Source organism: Apium graveolens, unplaced genomic scaffold (assembly GCF_009905375.1).
Source record: "Apium graveolens cultivar Ventura unplaced genomic scaffold, ASM990537v1 ctg1740, whole genome shotgun sequence".
Taxonomy (NCBI): Eukaryota; Viridiplantae; Streptophyta; class Magnoliopsida; order Apiales; family Apiaceae; genus Apium; species Apium graveolens.
In genome coordinates, this window is record NW_027417376.1 from 2,962 (window position 1) to 26,594 (window position 23,633).

General features: G+C 33.6%; 1 protein-coding gene across 2 annotated transcripts; it reads left to right on the forward strand.

The window, feature by feature from the left end:
• Window positions 1–17,236: 17,236 nt before the first annotated feature.
• On the forward strand, window positions 17,237–22,984 carry LOC141700074 (uncharacterized). Of its 2 annotated transcripts, none has more exons than XM_074503849.1 (8): window positions 17,237–17,745; window positions 18,960–19,107; window positions 19,202–19,352; window positions 19,441–19,566; window positions 19,677–19,757; window positions 20,984–21,104; window positions 21,531–21,801; window positions 22,394–22,984. In XM_074503849.1, exons 1-8 carry the CDS (start codon window positions 17,548–17,550, stop codon window positions 22,645–22,647), a joined length of 1,350 nt encoding a protein of 449 aa, XP_074359950.1. In that variant the 5' UTR covers window positions 17,237–17,547; the 3' UTR covers window positions 22,648–22,984. The 2 variants fall into 2 exon arrangements, with proteins under 2 accessions (XP_074359950.1, XP_074359949.1); XM_074503848.1 differs by having other exon boundaries at window positions 17,240–17,745; window positions 20,984–21,176.
• The last annotated feature ends 649 nt before the right edge of the window (window positions 22,985–23,633 follow it).

The following is a 23,633-nucleotide window of genomic DNA, read 5'->3' on the forward strand; positions in this document are numbered from 1 at the left end:
AGGACAAAGCACATTGATGTGAAGTACCATTTTATTAGTGAACATGGTACTAATGGTACCATTGAGCTCATTTTTGTACCAACAGAAAAACAACTAGCTGACATTTTTACTAAACCTTTAGATGAAGCAACTTTCACTAGACTTGTAAGTGAAATTGGAATGCTCAATTCTTCATCCTAAGGCAAGAACTCAGCTAATGTTTTGTAGCAGATTAATCTCCAGTAAATTAAAATTAAATTGATTAAATTGGAAATTAACTGAAATGTGAATTATAAATATTTCAGAAATCTCTACATATTTGTTTTTCAAATTCATTTAACTTGGAATTTTTCAAATTCTGAGTAAACTGCTTAGTTGTTAATTTACATCCTTAATATGTAAAATTAACTCAAGGCAGAATTACAATAACCAAAAGTATCTAGAGAACTAAGTTCTCGATAAGTATAAATTGACTTCTCGACAAGTCATTTTAGGACTTCTCGAGTGAGTCCTCGATAAGTCAACTTACTGACTTCTCGATAGGTTTAAAATGACTTATCGATAAGTCCTTGTAGAGTTCTCTAATAATGTTCATTCACAGAGTTCTCTACAAGTACAATTCTTGACTTATCAGTAACTCAGAACTGAGATAATTTAAATTGATAAATTATTTTGGTAAATTACTTTTGGAAAACTTATTCTATTTTATTTTGAATTTATTCAAATAAAAGTTAGAATTAATTCAGTCCTTTTGGACAAACTGGGCATTTATCTGACATTTTGATAAGTTGTTTTTGAGTTCTCTATAAGAGTAATTTAAAATGACTTCTCGATATGTACTTCACTACTCTAAATGACTTCTCGATAGACAACTCCAAATGTCTATTTTTGAGTTCTCGACAAGTCATCTACTCTTACTTTAAATACCCAGACTTCTCGATTATTTGAACTTGGAATTTCTCAAAATTCTAAGTAAACTGAATATTTATTAATTCATATCCTCAATATATGAAGTTAATAGATAATAAATCAAAAGAAGCAAAAAGTATGAAAAACTGAAATAATTTAATTCATAAATTATGTTCAGAAAAATACTTTTGACATACTTTGTCTATAATTTCTCTGACTTATTGACACATTTACATGCTTATGTGATTTCTTGTTTATGTGGAAATAGGTTAGTCTAATGCAAGTAGACTAGTACATTTTTTTATGATGTTTTGAGTATACTGATAGTGGTTAATTTATTTGACTGAATGCTGATAGGAGGAGTTACTGTTTGTGTAGGGAGTACTTGTTTATTTGCATGGGGAACAGTTATTCCAAATAGTGAGCTAATATTCTTGAATACTTGCATGGGGAATTGTAACTAGTCATTTCTAATTGTCAAATATGCTTATGTGATTATTACTCTTATTATCCGGGCAACTCAAGAGTCTATTGGTTTCTATCTTTACTCCCTCTATAAATTAAAACACTTCACTCTTTATCATTCATCACTTTCCTATTCTAAAAAAATATCTAATTTCAAACTCACCTCCTGTTCATCTCTCTCTCTCACTCAAATGGATGCCCTAGTCTTTTACAGACTTATTCATGGAGCTTACCAGCCTGTCCATCATCTAGATGAATACCAAATTTACTTTGATCCCTTCGGACTTCGTGTCCGTCTCAGGGGGGTTGTTTGCAGCCCCTTTGATATTCCAAGAGAGATCTTTGATGAACTCTCATGGGATGATCAACTCAGCATCCTTTTCTTTGAGATGGAAGTCTCTCTCGAGAAGGAGAGACGTGCAAGAGTAGCTGAGCAACAACGCCTTGCTGCTTTGGAGTTGCAGAAGAGAATCATTTCTCTTGCATACTCCATGTCCAGAGCTTACCAGCGCAGGGCAAGGAGGTTGGAGGCAGAGAAGAAGAAACCCAAACTAGAGTAGTTAGGATTAAGATTTACTTGTTAAAATCTATGTCTTAATGTACTTTGTTTCCATTATTAATGAAAATCCAAATTCTTCTTTAAACATTCTCTTGTTTCTGTAATGATTACTATGTGCTTATATCTGTATTGAATATTGTCTTCTCTGCAATAATGTTTAAAACTAAAATATCTTACAATGTATTTGTCTAATAAAACTCCAAAATGATACATTTGTTCAATGCATTACAGGTCCAACTCAATCTACTCAGACAATAACAGGGAATTCAGATAATTAATCCACAGGTATTAGTGCTAAAGCTGCAGCTAAAACATTTCAAAACCAAACTGTAGTTCAGCCAGACACAACAACACAAACACAAACTCAAGCACAATCTCACTCAGGTAACTCTCAAAAGGAGCCTGTTTTACAAAAGGACAAAATCCCCAAAATGTTCTCTTTGTTGTTTGAGAAAAGAAACATGGTATCACAAACATGGAAACTCATCAATTTTTCATGAATGTCACTAATGCACTTTCATGTGCAAAACAGTCTTAACAGACTAATAGGTTTGAGGGTAGTACTCCTGAGGGGGAGCTATCTAAATCCTCTCCAATTCAATTGGAGGTTCCTCAAGAAGGAACAACTCCCCTCACAACTCTAGCAGAAATTGCCTCTACAGTTGAAGCTAGGAGTACAATTACCCATGTTCCTGTCATAGGGGAGGCAAGCATAGCACATTCAAGTGCCAGTGTGTTGCAAGACATACAAGGGTTTGAGGCTGGTGCACATGACAGTAACCCAGTCAAATCCCCTCCAATTCAATTGGAGGTTCCCACTATAAGTGGAGGATAACACACTATCAAAACCACATAGCAATCTGTGAGTCAAACTGTGAACCTAGTCACAGATGTTTATGAACTCACTCTTCTGATTAAATGAGTATGATTAGACCTATATGGATTTCCCCTAATCATATGATCACAGATAAACTCTTCTCAGCCACCTCATATTTCTGTAGGTCAAACAACATTTGAGCCTTTCATGTGAGATTAAGAGAAAAGATTTAGTGAAAAATAGAGAATAAGAGAGGCAGGATCCTTCCTGGCAAAAGGAGAGGTAGATGAGTTCATGGATTTAATAATTCTTGTGAGGGAACTCTGACTCTCAAAAGTCATGAGACTAGTGCAGTGAGAAGTAGTGATACTACTTATTCAAAAGAACAGAGAGCTTAGGACTTTTATCACTGACAGACTTTTTCTACAGATCTAAGTGAAACTTCTATTTGATTTGATAAACTCATCACCATAAATCTCATTAAAGCTTGAAGCTGCAGACAGTGTCCCAGATGGACAATGACAACAGCTTGAACAATGTGCATTTAGCTGGATCCTTCTTCCTGGAGATAATGTCAAAAAGGGGGAGAATATATATCTAAATGCCAAAATAGCTAATGGATGTTGAATAAATCTAAATGCAACTCAACAAAAGAAGACCTGATGGGAAGATTGGTTTTGGTTTCCACATTTCGTTAAAGTTTTGACATCATCATTCAGAACTTGTGCATAATTTCATAATGAACAAGTTGGGGGAGATTGTAATATATAATAGATGATGTCAAAGATTACTGGAGCTAACAATGTCATTAGCATCTATGATCTGAGTAGAGATTAATGAACAGTTATTTTCGGTAATTAGTTAAGCTTGGGGTCAACCCCAAGTAAGTTGTATTATTATCTAAATTTGTATTTTATACTTGTAACACTTAAAGTCTATAAAAATGCAAAGGAGCAAACTGGAGTCTTTTTCCTAGAACAGTATCAAGCCTAAGTATTCTATATGGAAGAAGATCAAGAAGATCATGCCTCAGAAGAATTTTGAAGAAGCTTGGAGTTGAATAAATCTATTTGGAGAAAAATGTTCTAAGTCAAGATCTCTACAAGTCATAGATTTAATATTATAGAGAAGTCATTCGAGAACTCCAGAATGGCTTATCGAGAAGTCATTCAAACTCCAGAGAGTACTGACGGATGAGTAGTGTCTACTCGATGGATGAGCAGTGTCTACTCGATGGATGTGCAGTGTCTACTCGATGGATGAGCAATGTCTACTCGACGAATAAGCAATGTCTACTCGATGGATAAGCAACCACTACTCGACGGATAAGCAATATCCACTAGGAGTAGAGAAGTCAGGAAAGCTACTCGAGAACTCAAGAAGTTATCGACAAGCCAATTGAATAATTATAGGTTGGAGATATCGACAAGTCATTCCTTCACTAGAGAACTCAGAGTTATCGACAAGTCTACATTTATTCGAGAACTCAGAGATATCTACAAGTCAAAGTGAAGATATGAAGACTAGAGATCTCAACAAGCTGAAGACCTCTACAAGCCAAACTTATTACGGAGTGCTAGAGATCTCGATAAGCCTATGTACTTATCGAGATGTCAAGTGTTCTATTAAATCAAACTATAGATCTCGAAGTACAGTCTCAAAGTACAAAATTACAGATCAGTTCAATATCCAAGATAAACAATCAACAAACAATCCAACAGCTGGATTGACAAGTCTACAAAAAGCAGCTTGAAGATTGTGCAAGATCAATAACAAAGATTAACTAACAGAGGAAGATTAAAGTAAACACGGGATGCCAAAGATATGTTAAGCCAGAAATGAAAGATTTGTTTTTCTATAAATAGAAATGACAAGTGACAGTTTAGAAAAGTTTATAGCATATTTATTATCCATTGTGTAAATCAGCAGTTAACTGAGATATAAAGTTAGCACTGGTCCTCTAGTTAGAAGTAACAATTTAGATCAAAATTCTTGAAATACTATACTCTCGAGAAGAAGCTGAGCTCTTTAACTTCAAAGAGCTTAGAAATTTTGTAGCAAAACATCTTAATTTTTAATACAAAAATTAAATGAGTTTTGAAGATATGTGTTCTTTATTTTCTGCAAGCTTATATTCTGCATGAACACTTTTCTATACAAGATTTAATTTACTTTGTTCAACCATTAACTTTCAAGAAAAGCCTAAAATCATTCACCCCCAGTGTGTGATTCATTACCTAACAGATATAGCACTAGTATTATCATACATGATAGGAATTTTGTGTAACACTAGGCCATAATCCATTAGTTAATTTCTAATCCATTAGTTGATTTCTAATCCAAAGCACTTGAGCACAACAACTTCTTGTAGCTATGTATTCAGCCTCTACTATAGAAGTTGATACAAATTGTTATTTCTTGCTATACCAGGATACAATTCTTTGTCCAAGAAATTGATAGCTTTCACTAGTACTCTTCCTGTCAACCCTACGTCCAGTAAAATCTGCATCTGTGTAGCCAACAGCTTAAAAACTAGTTCCCTTAGGATACCATAATCCCAAGTTTGGAGTCCCCTTTAAGTATCTGAAAATCCTCTTTACAGCCATCAAATGTGATTCTTTTGGATTGGCTTGAAATCTTGCACATAGACATGTTGCAAACATGATGTATGGTCTACTTGCAGTTAAGTAAAGCAGTGATCCAATCATTCCTTTATAGCTTGAAATATCTACATTTTCGCCTTTTCTTTCTTCATCCAACTTTGTTGCAGTAGACATAGGTGTAGATGCAGGTGAACAATCAACCATGCCAAACTTTTTCAATAGATCTTTAACATACTTAGTTTGGCAGATGAAGATTCCATTACTGCTTTGACTGGCTTGTAGTCCAATAAAGTAACTTAATTCCCCCATCATACTCATTTCATATTCACTCTGCATAAGCTTAGAAAATCTTTGGCAAAACTTTTCATTTGTAGAACCAAAGATGATATCATCTACATAGATCTGAACTAGGATCATATCTTCACCATGTTTCTTGTAGAATAGAGTATTGTCTATAGTACCTCTAGTAAAACCATGTTTAAGTAGGAATTCTGACAATGTATCATACCAAGCTCTAGGTTCCTGCTTTGGTCCATATAGAGCCTTGAGTAGCTTGTACACAAAATCTGGAAATTCTGGATCTTCAAAGCCAGGTGGCTGTTGCACATAAACCTCTTTTTCTAACTCACCATTTAGGAAGGCACTCTTGACATCCATTTGATACACTTTAAAATTTGAATGTGCAGCAAATGCTAAAAAAATCCTTATTGCTTCAAGTCTTGCAACTGGAGCAAAGGTTTCATCATAATCAATTCCTTCTTCTTGTGAGTAGCCTTTTGCAACCAACCTTGCCTTGTTTCTAGTAACTATACCATTTTCATCCATCTTGTTCCTGAACACCCATTTTGTTCCAATAATGCTTTTATTATTTGGTGCAGGAACTAATTCCCAAACTTTGTTTCTTTCAAACTAATTCAGATCTTCCTGTATGTCAGATATCAATCAGGATCCATTAGAGCTTCTTCAGTTTTCTTAGGTTCTACTTGAGATAGAAAGCATGCATGTAGGCACTCATTAGAAGTTGCACTTCTAGTTCTCACACCAGTAGTAGGATCACCAATAATTGCTTCTCTAGTGTGACTTCTATCCCACTTTCTTGTGTGAGTTTGTTGACTTGTGCCTTCATCATTTCCTTCAGTATTGGTATGACTGGTAGATCCTTCTTCTCTTTCTCCCCCTGAGTTTGTGCTATCAAATTCAGGTGTTTGAGATGAGCTTACATTCCCATGATTTTCATGTTCAGTAGTCTCTTCATTTATCATTTATTATGCATTGACTTCATCTTCACCATCAGAGTCACTATCAATATTGAGGTTTTCAAATGAAAGGGCTTCACCTTCATTTTCATCAAGGCATTCCAAGCATGGACACTTATCATCATCAAAAGTCACATATGTGTTTTCCATAATTTTCTTTTCATCAATCATATAGACCTTGTAGGCAGTTTTCTCCAATGAATATCCCAGGAAAATTGCTTCAAAAACTTTTGAGTCAAATTTTCCCACATATTCGGAGTTGTCTTTCAAAATGTAACACTTGCTTCCAAACATACGAAGATGCTTTACAGTAGGCATTCTCTTAGACATGATTGAGTAAGGTGATTTGTCATGAGCCTTGTTAATGAGATATCTATTTTGAGTGTAGCAAGCAGTGTTAACAACCTCTTCCCAGAAACTTGTTGGCAACTAGGCATCTTGCAACATTGTTCTAGCAGCTTCAACTAATATTTTGTTCTTCCTTTAAACTACTCCATTTTGTTGAGGTGTTCTGGCAGTTGAGCATTCTTGAACAATGCCTTTGCTTTTGCAGAATTCACTTAATGTTGCATTCCTGAATTCTGTTCCATTATCACATCCCAATCTTTTTACACAATTATGATCTTCAACCTGTTTTTCTATTTTCTTGATGTGCTCAATTATGATGTGTGGAGTTTCATCTTTAGAGTGCATGAACTCTACCCAAGTGTATCTTGAGAAATCATCCACCATCACAAGTGCATATTTGTTCCTTGAAATAGATAAGATATTTACTAGGCCAAACAAGTCCATGTGTATAAGTTACAATGGTGCACTTATAGAATTTATATTTTTTTGACTTGTGACTAGGGATGGCAACTGGGTCGGGTCGGATCGGGTCGGATATTGCAGAATCCATATCCAAACCCGAAAATTTTATCCATACCCGAACCCGACCCGAACCAGAAAAATACCCGAAAATGAATACCCGGACCCGATCCATCGGATTTCGGATCGGATTCGGGTATACCCGAAACCCGAATCCGAACCCGAAATCTTAAAATTTGTATAATTATTGATATTACAAGTGTTGGGGATCGAACACGCGACTTGTAGAGAAAGAGTTTTAACGTGTTATCTTCAACCACTACACCACATCATTAATTGTGTTATTATATGTATAGCTAATATTTAAGAAATCAACTCAATTGATACCCAGTTTTTTAGATTTATTAATAAAAGATGTTTTGTTAACCTTATAAACCTTATCACCCATTTATATGATTGAATAACTATATTTAATTAAACTTAATAATTAGTTAATTATTAACATAAATATAAAAATATATGTTCTAAAATTATATAATAATATATATAATGTATAATATATAAAATTATAAAATTATATATATAATTAATATATATATATATAATATATGTTCTAAAAATTAGTTAATTATAATGTTTAATATATAAAATTATAAAATTATATATATATAATAATTTGGGGTTTTTTCGGGTTCCGGGTTCGGATCGGGTTCATACAGAGTTTCGGATTTCGGATCAGGTTTCGGATCGGTATACCTAATATCCAAATCCAAATTCAAAAATTTTGGGTTAAAAAATTAATTCCATATCCAAATTTAAAAAATCGGGTTCGGTAAATCCAAATTTCGGGTTTCAGATCGGGTATCCGTCGGATCGGATTATTTTGCCATCCCTACTTGTGACTTGATCTTTTCATTTTTCCTTTCTGACAAGCTTCACAAACTTCAAGTTGAACAAACTCTAGATTAGGCATGTCTCTTACTAACTCCTTTTTGACCAAGGTGTTGATTGCCTCGAAATTCAAGTGAGAGAGCTTTTTTATGCCATAGCTTGTTTTGTTCTTTTGATGCCTTGGTGTAGAAGCAACAAATACCATCCTTATTTGTTGAGTCCAGGTCTCCAACAAACAAGCTTCCTTTTCTTGCTCCTTTCAGAGCAACTTTACCAGTTTTCTTGCTGATAAAAGTATATTCTTCTTTGTTGAATAAAACTTCAAAACCTTTGTCTGCAAATTGACTAACACTGAGAAGATTCACTTCAAGAACAGCTACCAGTGCTACATCATCAATGATAACATTTCCATAAACAATCTTGTCATATCCCATTGTGAATCCTTTGCTCTTGTCTCCAAAGGTCACCAAAGGGCCAGCCTTCTCCTCAAATTGTGATAACAGGGCCTTATCACCTGTCATATGTCTGGAACACCCACTGTCTACGATCCATATGACCTTCTTCATTTTGCCCTGCACACAATGAGTTTTAAGTGTGTTTAACTGATTTAGCAGAAGTAGAATGAGTTGTTTCAGATAGAATAGAATTCAATGATTGTTGTGCATTTTCCCTATTTGATGTAGACCTAATTTTTATTTCTTTAAGGTCTACTCTCTATTTGTGGAAACTCTTCATCACTTTTAAGTTGCAAGGGATGCAATCAAACTTTTCACAGAATGAGTAGGGATCATTTGCATCTGCTTCATTGTATTTGCAGGCTCCTTCAGCTGGCTTGCTAACAACCTTTTTACAAAGGTGAGTTAGGTGATTCACAGAGCCACATTTTTCACACTTCTTTCTTGGAGCATCTGCAACATAAGCAAAATTATTACTTTTATTTATCCCACTTTTCCCATTTCTATTTTTCTTTTTCTTTCTTGCATCTTCAGTTTTGGTTATTTTGACAGGTATCTTGGAACATTGGTTATCCATGAGCTTCACTTCAGCTTTGAAAGATTGAGTTGCTTCTGCATCTTTCTTCTCATTATCTTCATCAGCAATTTCTTGCTTGATAATCAACTCTTCTTCACTGAAGTTAACTTCAACATAGGTGAATCAACCTTTTTCAGGATTGTTGGAATATTTTCATTTTCTGTTGCTTTTCCTTTATCACCTACATTTTTCTTCTTGATGTTCAAGGCATCATAATCAAGACCAATAGCAATATTTGCACATGGTTTGTTTTTCTCATGATATTTTCCAACCAACTCAGATGCATTCTTGAAGGACTTCAACTTCACTTCATTCTTTTCTAGCTTCTCCCCTAGCACTGCTTCAATCTCACTTGCACACTTGAGCTTGTTCTTCAGATATGCATTCTCTTATCTCACAGCTTCAAGCTCTACCAGCAATAATTCAGCTGCTTGTTTCTCATTTTCAAGCTTCTCATTTATCTTTGTCAGTTTGCTAACTTCTTCATTAGCAGCAACCATACTTGTATGTATGTGAAACATTTTTGTGCTTATCTTCTCTACAGTTTCCATATATTGACTCACATTTAAATCAATGGTAGTGAGAGTTGGTGTTAGGTCACACACACTATAGAGGGGGTGAATACAGTGTATAATACAATCAAATCGAACTTTAATATCTTAAGTAACAGAAAACAAACTTTATTGAAACAATAAACTCTATTACAGTATGGAACTGTTACCTCTCAGTGATGAACAAATATTACGAGAGCTGCTAGGGTTACAATGAATAATCTTCTCGAATATGATAACACTTATAGTGTAAACCCTATGTCTGTGTTTATATACTACACAGTTACAAGATAATCGCTAATTGATATGGAATATAATTCTGCTTCCTAAAATATATCAATCAGATATCTTTTCTTCCAAGTATTCCATTCTTCACGGAACTCCTTCTTCATGCATATCTCTTCTTATGTTTATCTTGATCTTCTTTCCTTTAATCAGCTACTGTCCTTATCTGATCGTCCTTCAGCACTTAAGTTCTGATATCTAACTTCTGATGATTATCTCCTGATAATATAAGTACTGATATCCTTAAGTCCTGACTTCCAGTATAAGTACTGATCAACGATTAAGTACTGATTTGTCCTGTTAAGTAAGATCTGAAATCTAAACATAAATTATATTAGCCATGACATTATCAAATATATCTAACAGTTGGTACCTGTGATTTTGATGAGGATGACTCTCCTTGCTCCAAGGCCATTAGTGCATAATTTCCAACATCTTCATCATTATCAAAATCATCCCAACTTTTTCCCTCTGCAATATAAGCTTTACTTTGCTGTTTCTTCAGAAGAGCTTCATACTTTGCTTCCAGTTCAAGATAAGCTTTATCTTTCTTAGCTTCTTGGGTTTCCTGCATTCTGTAGCAAAATGGCTTAGTTCATCACAATTGAAGCACCTTACCTTTTATCTGTCAATAGATCCAGTTTTGTAACCATTATTGCTATCAGATGTGTACTTCCCTTTTTCTTTCCAGCTACTATCTTTGTTGAATGATTATCCTTTTACCCTTGAAGAATCTTGGATTCTTTACTCTAATGTTAGAGAACTTTTTTACCAGATAGGCCATTGACTGATCAAGCTCATCAAGTTTTATTTAAGGTGTAGAACTCATCTTCTTTCAATTCCAGAATGACTTGTTCTTGTGAATCATTTTCTATTTGCTCACTTGTTGAGGCAACTGGAGTTTGGGATCCTCGCTCATCATTAGAGGTCTGGCTTTCATTGACAATTAGAGAACTTGAACCATCTACAACATGCCCTTGACCAGTTCTTAATGATTTTCTTTGAATCATTTCTAACTCATATGTTTTTAAGATTCCATAAAGAACTTCCAGTATTTTCCTGCTTAGATCTCTCCCTTCTCTGATTGCAGAAATTTTCTGTTCCAAATGGTCAGGAAGTGTAAGCAAAAATTTCATATTCACTTCTTCAGCTTCATAGTATTTGTCATGGAGCTGCAAGTCATTTATCAGCTTATTGAACCTTTCAAACACATCAATGATACTTTCTTTTGGCTTGGCCATGAAACCCTCATATTGTGAAATCATTATCCTTCTTTGATTAGATCTAACTTCCTCAGTTCCCTCACAGAGTATTTCAATCTTTTCCCAGATCTGCTCGGCAGTGTAATAGTTGACAATGTTGTTGTACATTACATTGTCAAGTGACTCTATCAATATCAGCTTGCAAGCCACTATCCAGAGAAACTTACTCATTTTCAGGCTCAGTGTACTCAGAAGGGTCTTTTAGAGCATAATGAGCTGAAATGACCATGTCACTATCTGTTGATTCCTCAACTCTAACCATAAGAGTGAAGGGCCCATTTTTGAGAATCTGAATGTAGAGTGGATTGGTCATCCTGATAAACAACAACATTTTCTTTTTCCAAAGAGTGTAGTTAGCTTTATCAAAAGTAGGAATTTTGATGCTACTAATTTTCTGTGTATTCATTCGTCCAAGATCTTGAATCTGTTTACTTTCAGATTTTGCTCTGATACCACTTGTTAGGTAATGAATTACACACATAAGGGGGGGGGGGTAAATGTATTTTAGCGTTTTTATGCTTTTCTTGAACTATTTTGATTTTGAACGAAGTAAGGGGGTAAAATGTGTTATAACAGAAGTTAAACATGCAGCTATGAATAACATAGATCTTTCAAAACTCACTTAATTTTATATTAAAATTAAAAATGTTCTGCTACAAAATTTCTAGGCTCTTTGTTAATACTTGAGAGAAAATACAAGAATTCCTGATCTAATTGTTACATCTAACAAATGACCAGTGTTATCTTTATATTTTAGTTAAATGCTGGTTTACACAGTGTACAATAAGAGATGCTATTCACTTTAGTAAACTGTCACTAATCATTTCCAATTTAGGGAAATTATATCTTCCATTTCTGGCTTAGCATATCTTTGCATACTGTGTTAACTTTGATCTTCCTTTGTCAGTTAATCTTTACTCTTGATCTTGCACACTCTCCAAGCTGCTTTTTGTAGACTTGTCAATCCAACTGGTTGGATTATTTGTTGATTGTTAAACTTGGATATTGAGTTGGTCTGCATGAAAGAGATATGTCCTAAGTCCAATCATGTATGAGGATTTAGGAATAACTTTTATGTAATAAGTTCACTGAACATGACTCACACAGCTGAACAACTGATGGAGTTCACTCACGTGTCAACAGTTGTTCATATAGTGATAGTTGTACAAGTATCCTTAGACTTGAGGTCATCATAGTCATCTTGTGTACACTGAACTATGATTTGGTTTAGTTCTTAGTCTCCAGGGATAATTATAAGGGCTCTACTGGGTATAGAAATTTGTACACGAAGATAGTGTATGATCAATAAATGATCTACCCCTTCCAGTGAAGGAAGAGAATGTTCAATGCTGATCCACTTATGCTAGTTCAGGAATCTCTGGCCAGAGTGAATGAAATTAGAAAGGAGTTTCTAATTTACATTAAATAGAACTAAGCATAGTGAATGGGAAAGCAAATGATTAAATAAGATTGGCTTGACACAAGTTCCATGCCTTGTATTTAATCGTGACATTGCAGGGTAGAAGGAATTGATTGTATGGTAACTACTCACTGAATAGGTTCTTGGTATTCTAAGCAGTGAATTCGTATTATCCGGATAGTCGCGATATGCTGAGAAGTATCCCTCGCGATGTAGAATAAATATGATTAATTAATTAATCATATTTAATGAATTAGAGAATTTATATAAATAATGATAAAATAGTTTTATTATTATTTATTTCTACTACCGGCTTAATATTGAACCTACAGGGTCACACCATAAAAGAGAATGATTTAATGGTGGAAGAATTAATTAATAATGGCTGATAATTATTTATTTATGAAATAAATAATTAATTGGCAAATTTAATAATTGATTAAATGAGATTTAATTGATTATAAATTAATTAAGAAAAGGTTCTTAATATTATTAATTAAGCATTTAATTTTTGGAAATTAAATCAAGTGAGAGAATTATTTCTAAAGAGTTTAGAAAAAGGGTCAAGAATTAAAAGGTGTTTTAATTATTAGTGAGAATAATAAAGGGTTAATAATAATAATATTTTATGGAAAATTTTCAGCTGAAAATTTTGCCTATAAATATACTATTATAAACCCTATTTTTGCCTCAACCAAAAAGATTTACAAAACCCTAATTCTCTCCATCTCCTCCTCCTTCATTACATCATTTTCTTGGTGGATACCGTTGGAGTGCTTCACACTTGAGGAGCAGCTGCTAAGGATCTCCGTTCATCATTTTTGGATCGCCATTAAAGACCTCCATCTTTCCATTAACGTAAAGCTTCTTAAGGTAAACATACTGAACTACGAATTAAATATTATTTTTCGCATGGATCCTGGGGAGGGTTTCGGTTTTTTTAAGATTTAAATTTATGTTTTTCGCTGGTTTATGTGCTAAAACCCCTGCACTGCAAATTATACTTTGAGATTTTACCTCGAGATCTCCTAGTTAGGCATATAGAGGTCTTGACATCTCGATAAGTATATTGACTTATCGAGATCTCTAATTCCCCATGGATGATTTGACTTGTAGAGATCTCTAAGTTCTCTATAAGAGAATTTGGCTTGTCGAGATCTCTCAGCTGTCTTCACTTTGACTTTTCGATATCTCTGAGATCTCTAGTGACACTTTGACTTGTCGATATCTCAGAGATCTCTAGTGACATTTTGACTTATCGATATCTCAAAGATCTATAGTGACATTTTGACTTGTCGATATCTCAGAGATCTCTAGTGACATTTTGACTTGTCGATATCTCAGAGATCTCTAGTGACATTTTGACTTGTCTAGTGAAGAAATGGACCTGTCGATATCTCCAATCTTCATATCTTCAATTGGCTTGTCGATATCTCTCTGAGTTCTCTAGTAGCTTTCCTGACTTCTCGATATGTCATTTGGAGTTCTCGAATGACTTCTCTATAACACTAAATTTGTGACTTGTAGAGATCTTGACTTAGAACATTTTTCCCAAAACAGATTTCTTCAACTCCAAGCTTTTTTATAATTCTTCTGAGGCATGATCTTCTTGATCTTCTTTCAGATAGAATTCTTAGGCTTGATACTGTTAAAGAAAAAGACCCCAGTATGCTCCTTTGACATTTTTACAGACTTTAAATGTTACAAGTACATAATGCAAACTAAGATTACAATACAACTTACTTAGGGTTGTCAATTTGACTTATTCTTATTAAAGTATAGGCATGTCTTGCACAACAAGGTCATGCTAAATGCCTCATTAAAGGAACATGGTATCTTGCATGATTTTTGCATAACCCTCCTGAACAACTTTAATAACCGATTGAAAGACGTATTTGACTATCTGGAAATGGCTTTCAAGTGCAAAAGCTCAACAACAAAGGCCAATAATGTAAACTCCTCACATCCTTCCTACAAAATTATATTTCAGCAGCTTTTAGAAGTTTTAAGAACTTAGTTATCGATTCATCTGACTATACCACCACATGAATCTCAGGTTGTTTTTCGCCCATGTTTGGAATGCCAAAACCTTCAAATACCATTCTTTTAATATCACCACTTTTATCCCTTTGAATGTATTCATCTTCACACATATTATTATAAACATGCGATGTGCACGCATTCATGTATTCTTCTCCGTGAGAAGGTCCAATTTTTGTACCATTTCTCAAATCCAACTAAAATACAATTTGTATTGACAATATCCCTATCTTGATAATAGCGATTAGAAAAATCTCGACAAGGACAAATAATTTTTTCTGTGAGGGCTTTCCTGTATATGCGAATTCTAAAAAACTTTCGACTCCATTGACATACTCATCTGATGCTCTGTCATTACTATCAATCCAGTCCTTATTATTAACCTATATATACACAAAATATCAAGCATATACAAACAAAACAAAAAATCAAAAATAATAAACAGATCCTACACATGAACAATTAACCACATATATAAGACCCATAAACAAACATTACACATATAATACACCCCATATATATACATAATTCAAAATCAAGTGTGTATACATAAATATATAGATACATCATGACTGAAATCAGAGATAGAGAGAAAAAAATCAATCAGAGATAGAGTTAAAATCGCATCTGGTATGGGTCAATTGAAATGCTTCTACCGTGATTGAAATGGCTGATGTTGAATAAAATTCTAGGGAAACAAAAGAAAATAGCCTACGAGAAAATAAAATAAAATGAATAGAAGAAAATAAAATAAAAATTGGGAAAAACAAAAACCGGGAGGATCAGGGGAGGGGGGAAATGAAAATATTTCGTGGTTAATAAAAGTGAGTTAGTGGGAGAAACTAATATTACTTACAGGAAAATAGTGTCATGTCATATATACTGAACTTTATATACAATGGATACATTAGAGCCGACATATATATTATATCATATACGACGACTCCCATCTTGTGTCGTATCTAAATTTGGTGGGAAAATAAAAAAGTGGGAAAATATTTCAGCGAATAAGTACAACGTGTCTTATATGGTTTTTATATTTACTATGAAATCGATAAGATGTCGTATATAATATTATATACGACGGGCCCACACTAACCGTCGTATAAATTCGTCGCATAAAACTGTTTTTTAGTGAATTAAAAATAAACGATTAAGATTAAGTCTTATTAAAATAAGTGTATTCTTAATACAATCATAAAAAGGAAATGATTACATTATTTTACTACTATTCAAACACCAATTGCGATATAATATCCTAATACAATTTATAGATATAATATGATTAGAGATATAACCAATCATAAGCATACAAAACTTCTTATCCAAAACTTTAGTCATGTACCTTCAAAAGAATCTCAATCGATGATATGATATAATTAAAAATAGACGATGAAGATTATATCTTATTAAAATAAATATATTCATAATACAATCATAAATAAGAAATAATTATATTATTTTATTACTATTCAAACACCAACTGAAATAGAATATACTAACACAATTCTGGATTTGGATAGTATATGATTAGAGATTTAACAATCATAAATATAAAAGGATTGCGTTATTCAACTACTATTCAAATAACAAAATATGATACAATGAGACAATAATATATTGAATATGATTAGATATTCCAATGAATGTAGTTGTAATTTAATTTCACATTCATATATTTTTCGATAACTACATATTTATTGCAACAATATTACAACAAATTATCAAAAATAAAAATAATATTTTAACAACATCAGGAATAACAATATATGTGTATTCAAGGGTTGGCTCAGTTGGTTAAAGAAATGATAACTATCCTCTTCGTCACATGTACGAATCCCACGCTAGGAGAATTTATGATTATGCATCTTGAGTCAGAGCCCGTGGTTTGCAGGCTATTGCGTGAGTCCCGTGTGGTTTATCCGGTGCGCACCCGAAAAGTAACGGCTGCGGGTTCCCTACGATTAAAAAGAATTATTTTTTTCTAAAAAATTAATAAAAAATAAGATACAAACCGTACCGGCAGGTAGTATACGTTTACTATTTACACGTATTTCGAGACTTCTATAAAGTATCGTTTCATAATATTTTTTTTAATTTTTTTTTGAATAAAAGTTTAAATGTTTTTGTTTAAACATAAAACATTTTTCAGAAAAAAAATTAAAAAAGTATATTAGAAGTTATGCTTTAAAATAGTATTGAAAATCGTACTAAAAATTATTATATAAAATTAAATGGTATAGAGGGAGTAACGGTTTTGATAATTTCTCAAATTATTTGTTCGATACGAGCAGTTAAAAATGAGGGTAAACAGTTTGAATGGTCACTTGAAAAATAATAGGCGGACGCCAAACACATCATATACAACACGCAGTATAACACACACTTCACTACCTTTACTCTCCCCTCTTTCCCGGAGAGATTATACATATCGAATCACATATACGAGACTAACGAGAGAGAGAGGGGGAGGGAGGTAGGGGGAGAGAGACAGAGGGAGGGAGGGAGAGAGAGGGGGAGAGAGAGAGTTATACAAGGGAGCCAAAAAAGGCCCAAATTTAGCTAGGGTTTTAAAAAAAACACCCCCACTTGAAAATCAATGTGTATTTGCACGTATTCTGTTTGAAAAGTGTGATATAATTGTTTATAGGGGCTTTGATTTGGTCTCAAAATGGACGGAAGGAGAATAACAGCGACCAGGAGGCCTTGCTGTGGACGTCGAGTGGTTGCGAAGAAACGACAGCGTAGCGGTGTAGATGGGTTTGTTAACAGTGTTAAGAAGCTACAAAGGCGAGAGATCTGTTCCAAACGTGATCGATCTTTCAGTATGAGCAATGCTCAGGAGAGGTTTCGGAATATTCATTTGCAGGTACGCCCTTTTTATTTTATTTGGAATCATTCATTGGATTTTTATTTTTTTAGTTATCGTGTCTGAGTTAATTTCGAGTGGTTGTTAGATTATAGATGCGGAAATGTAGATGTTGAGTTGTTTGACTAGCATTCATTCTAGATCAGTATCTTGGTTGTATGAAATGTTGTAACTGCTTTAGTTTCTTTAATGCGTAGATGTTCTAGTTTGATTGAATGATTACCGTAATGACTGTGATGTGTGTATTACGAAATTAGTGCAACTTTGAGATCAATGTTTGTTATGGTGATATTTAATTTAAGATACTTCAAAATGAAAAGGGTAAAAATGAAAATGGCTTCTGTTAGATGCTAAATAATGACATTTATTTTGCTATATAATTCATGTCTTGTAGTGTTTGTTACCTAGTAGCTTACGCAACATTTACTAATCCTTAGTGTATCTTTGTTGTTGTGAATTTGTGATTCGTATTCTTTCCTCCTCGTTGGGACTTGGGAGACCTTAGTGTAGTAGTGATTCTTCTGGGGTTTGATCAACCCTAAGTCATCTTTGCTTTGTTTTTAATCTCTAATTCCATCTTTATTAAATTTGTCTTGTATCAGAATTCAATAATAATTTCTTGTAGAAAGTCATTTAGGAACCAGAATGTTTAAATTTTATTTTCTTTAATAGCAAAGTAGCTCTGAGTGGGAGGCTATTGGGTTAATTTTTCTTCTACGCATCCTGTTTAATGTGCTTGTTTGCTGGTTTTAAAATTTGTTGAAATTAAGTGGATCTTTAGGCTATTAAGTGATCTGGTAGATATGCTCCACAGAGGTATATGTTTATGTGGATGCAATCACGTGTGATCGACACAAAATGTTTCTCCCTCTGTCCCCTTTTACATGTCTCTCTTCAAAATAAATTGTTTCTCTTAATACTTGTCCTCTTCCTTCAAAAGAAATTTATTGACAACTTTCGAAAACTATTCTTACAAATACTACTTCCAAGGTCTGACTCTTTTAAAAGTTATTTGTATCATCTTTTTTCAATGTAATTATTATAGTTATATATAGGAAAAAGATATCTAACTCCTTTTGGTTCTATTACGGTATTAAAGTTTCATATTGGAGATGTTGTGGTTAATGGCTACCTTGAAGTATATGTTTGGTTATGATTTCGGCAAGCTTAAGTGTTGGCTATGATGCTATGTTATAATTTTATTTCTACACCAGGAGGAATATGATACCCATGATCCGAAGGGGCATTCTTCTTTGGTGCTACCATTTCTGAAGAAGCGGTCAAAAGTTATTGAGATTGTTTCTGCACAGGATATTGTCTTTGCTCTTGTGCAGTCTGGTGTTTGTGCTGCATTTAGCCGAGGTGATTTGTCTAATCGCACGATCATCAGACATGTGTTAGAATTATAGTTCATGTGAAAGTGATGTAAACTTAACATATAAAATGCTGGATGCAGAAACCAATAAGAGGATATGCTTTTTGAATGTCAGTCCCGATGAAGTTATTCGCAGCTTGTTTTACAATAAAAACAACGATTCCCTCATCACTGTTTCAGTTTATGCATCAGACAACTTCAGCTCCTTGAAATGCAGAACCACGAGGATTGAGTATGTGAATTATTCAAACTGATTTTGTAAGTGTATTTTGAGCTTCTTTGTTTTCCTTTATACTCATGTACTTCATATACGGTGTCAGATATATTCGACGAGGTAAACCAGATGCTGGCTTCCCTCTCTTCGAGTCCGAGTCACTTAAATGGCCCGGCTTTGTCGAGTTTGATGATGTTAATGGGAAAGTACTCACATATTCTGCAGAGGATAGGTAATAATAAACCTTTTATCGCTTAATCTTCTGCACTCTATCAATTCCATAATTTGCACCATACGCTCCTTGACTTACTGAAATTTGATGGATGGTTTTCTTGTTATCAGCATCTACAAGGTCTTTGACCTTAAAAACTATACAATGCTATACTCCATCTCGGATAAAAATGTACAAGAAATCAAAATAAGGTGAGCTATTTCTCCATCACTGCCACAATAGTACCTGAAAGAATGTGTAGAAGTTATTAATGCTGTCTTCCATTTGATTTGGTTCTTTTTTTGTTACATGTACATTATAAAAGCTCATATTGTATCACTGTTTAAATTGTAAGTTTTTACCCATCGATCTGCAATTTAAATATTTTTTGTCTGTATCCATTTTTCATTTCAATTTCAAGCTAATAATGATGTGGATTAAGTAAAATACTTGGTTTTGTACTCCCTCTGTTTTTTTATTTGATGTTTTGAATTTTGGCACACATCTTCATATGCTTTAACTATATGGCTAAAATTAATCTTTTTTAAATTTTCCTTTTGTAAATAAAAATATATAATCCAAATTTTAATTTACAAAAAAAGTTCATCAAAAATAATAATTACTATGTCGTCAAAAACACCTAAAGATGTGTGCCAAAAGTCAAAGCGTCAACTAAAAAACAGAGGGAGTACCTTCTTTTTCCGGTATATTGCTAAAGTAAAAGACTTGAAAGTTGTAAAGTTGGTTCTTTGTCTGTATTGCAGTGACCCCTAATTGGTGATATTTTTTAATGAGTTCTTACCTGAATAAAGGTCATGATTTTTTAGGAGTATTAGGGTTGCAGTTTGAATTTAGTGAATTAGGAATTATGCAGAACATCTTTGCAAGATTTAGAGAATAGCTTAGTGTGGACGAACTGTATCTTATTATATCCCCGTGAAGTTTCAGTATGTATCTTCAATAGTTGAATAAAAGAATAAAAGTTCAGTAAGCTCTAGATCAAGTAAATTAATTTTGTTGTAGTATTCTATAATGCTCTAGGAAGTTTGGGGGAAACTCACTTGTTTATCCCAGGTAATGTGGTTGAACAGGCTTCTTTCTCTCTGTCTCATTAAGTCTTGTTTGCATGTCGTAAATCATACTGGTCATCAAATTAACATGGTCTTCATTCCGTATAATTTTAGTGCCAAGTTACTGGTTTTGAGTATTACTGAGGGGTTCTTGTATATTAATTTGTTTAATTTTTGTAGTATTATTCAATGTGTTTACAAGGATAAATAAGTTTATAATTTTTTTTAACAGTTGATTGTATATTTTTCATAATTGTTGTGTATATTTTTTTTGAAATAATTAGTTTGTTGTATATATTAATTTATAGGGTCCTTTTTGCTGCTTATATATATGTGCAACCTTTGACATATTCTGTTCTGACCAATAGCCCAGGAATAATGTTGTTGATATTTACAAAAGCAAGTGGTCATGTACCTCTAAAGATTCTTTCAATTGAAGATGGATCTGTCCTGAAATCTTTCAATCATCTTCTTCATCGCAACAAAAAGGTGGATTTTATTGAGCAGTTCAACGAAAAGCTTCTCGTCAAGCAAGAGAATGAAAACCTACAAATTCTTGATGTATGCGTCTTTTTTCATGTTATATACTCCCTGTGTTTTCTTTTATATGTCGTTTGACTTTCTTGCACACAATTCTAAGTCCTTTGACCGCATAGATAAAATAATATTTTTTAAAATTTTCTTTTTCTAAATTAAAGTTTTAGTTATATATTTTTATTTACAAAAAGAAAAAATTAAAAATTATTATTTTAACTATGCGGTCAAAGCACTTTGAAATGTGTGTACAAAAGTCAAACGCCATATAATAAAAACGGAGGGAGTATTATATAAATTATAAAGTGCTCGTCTGGTAATTGAGTCTATAAAGCGCTTGTCTGGTAATTGATTTTAACTGCTGACAATTATGTTAAGCAGGTACGGAATTCTGAGCTAACGGAAGTCAGCAGAACTGAGTTTATGACTCCATCAGCATTTATTTTTCTATATGAAAACCAATTGTTTCTGACGTTCAGGAACCGAACAGTGGCTGTCTGGAACTTTCGTGGGGAGCTTGTGACATCATTTGAGGACCACCTTTTGTGGCATCCTGATTGCAACACTAACAACATATATATCACCAGCGACCAGGATCTTATTATATCTTATTGCAAAGCTGATTCCGATGACCCACTGCTAGAAGGAAGTGGTAAATAATTAGAGAATCGTGTAGGTTACAGTTATAAATCCTAAATGGTGGTTACTAGTTAAACACGAGAACTGGCTAAAGGCTGGTGAAAACTTAAATGAGTTCTACGACTTATTAAGAATAGATAGTAATAATTAGAATGCATGTGGTGTTCAGTAGTATAATGATCTGGTTCACGTGATATCCATAACCTTTAGATGCAACTTAATCCCTTGTCTAAATGTTAACAGTAGAATGTGCAACACATTCAGGAATTTACTGGTATGATACTAGAACAATGACACTAATCTGGGGTTGTGGGGTGTCTACCCAGGCTTAGACCCTTTCTAAATGTATATATATTGTCATAGTTTGACACAATTAAAAATTGTTGATGGGATCGAAGATGATTTATTGTTTCAAAATTATTTTATATTATTACCTTACATTTATATAATATAATAAAACTTTAAGGTTAGGTTTGTAATTTTAACTAGATTGGTGTCCAAAGCGACGTTTAATAAGGAAGAGATGGAGTAGTACTGGTTAATGTTAGTGCAAACTCTGTTATGCCCTTTGCATGAATTCAATGACATTCAAAATATTCTTGCAGCTGGTTCGATAAACATCAGCAATATCTTGACGGGGAAATGCCTAGCCAAGATAAAAGCTACCAACAGCCTTCAGCCCGATGATTGCAATTGCAGTAGCAAGTGTAGTGGAATTCAATGCAACTCTAGTAAGAGGATTCGAGCTTCTAGGACTACAAGCACAGTTGCAGACATTACTGCGCTTTTCTATGATGAAGAACGGAATGAAATATACACTGGTAACAGGATTGGCATGGTTCATGTCTGGTCTAACTGAAGCTGCTCTTTTGTGCTCCCTTCAGATTTTATGAAGGACTACCCAGCTGGTCGAATTGACCCTCAGGCCCAGATTGGGAGCAACCTTGAGCAAATCCTTTTGTTAAAGTTGATTCAAAGTTGTTTTGTGTCTTAACTGTTCCATGCCCTTGTAGTTTACATAGCACCCTCTCTCCCCTCCCCCCTATTAGGTGGATGTCTGTTATTTCTCTCTATTTACCTGGGCATATAAGGTGTTTTGCAAGTTGATATGTTAAAATTAACTAACTGTAGTAGATGTGCTTGTGAAAATGGGGCTTACTATTTGAATGGAGTTTCATATGACTGGTTATGCAACATTTGCAAGTAGTCTGGGGATTTGTCTGTCCATAGGAATGTCGTTCGCATGATTACTGTCCTTTTTAAAAGTATTATTTCAAATTTGGCAAAATTGAATAATAGTTAAAAAAAACATTGTTATTTATGTTCAATCTTGGAAATTGGTCGGAGCTAGAACTACAGTATACAATTTCAAGCCAACAAATTCGACTACAGTATTAGTAAATAACTTCTCTCTAATCCTGACCCTTAATTTGTTAAATAAAACTAGGTTTTTAAAAAAAGTTATCCAACCTTGGCCTAAATTTTCTTATTTATCTGCTGATTATAATTACTCTAACGATCAGAAGTTCTCGCCAAGGACTGAGCAAAAACCTATTTAAAACCGAAATCGAAGTAAACTGGAAAAAAATCGATCCGAAATTGAAACCGAAAAAGAAAAGACCAAACCGATTTAAATGGTTCGGTTCCGATTATCTTCTAACCGAACCGAACCAGTTACTAATATTAATATATAAGTAATATATTTTACATATATAATATATATTATTTATGAATTTTCTAAAAATTATAATAGTATTATCATATTATAAAATCAATCGGTATAGAGTATTATGCCTGGTGAGTTTAGGTTCAGTACTGTTTGAACTAGTTTTTAAATAGTAATTC

What these genes read in the sequence shown, in the direction of transcription:
- LOC141700074 (XM_074503848.1), top strand. Translation starts at nt 17,548, where the DNA reads ATGGACGGAAGGAGAATAACAGCGACCAGGAGGCCTTGCTGTGGACGT. An exon ending in TGCAGAACCACGAGGATTGA is followed by an intron (nt 19,353 to 19,440) that starts GTATGTGAATTA and finishes ATACGGTGTCAG; the next exon opens with ATATATTCGACGAGGTAAAC. An exon ending in ACATATTCTGCAGAGGATAG is followed by an intron (nt 19,567 to 19,676) that starts GTAATAATAAAC and finishes TCTTGTTATCAG; the next exon opens with CATCTACAAGGTCTTTGACC.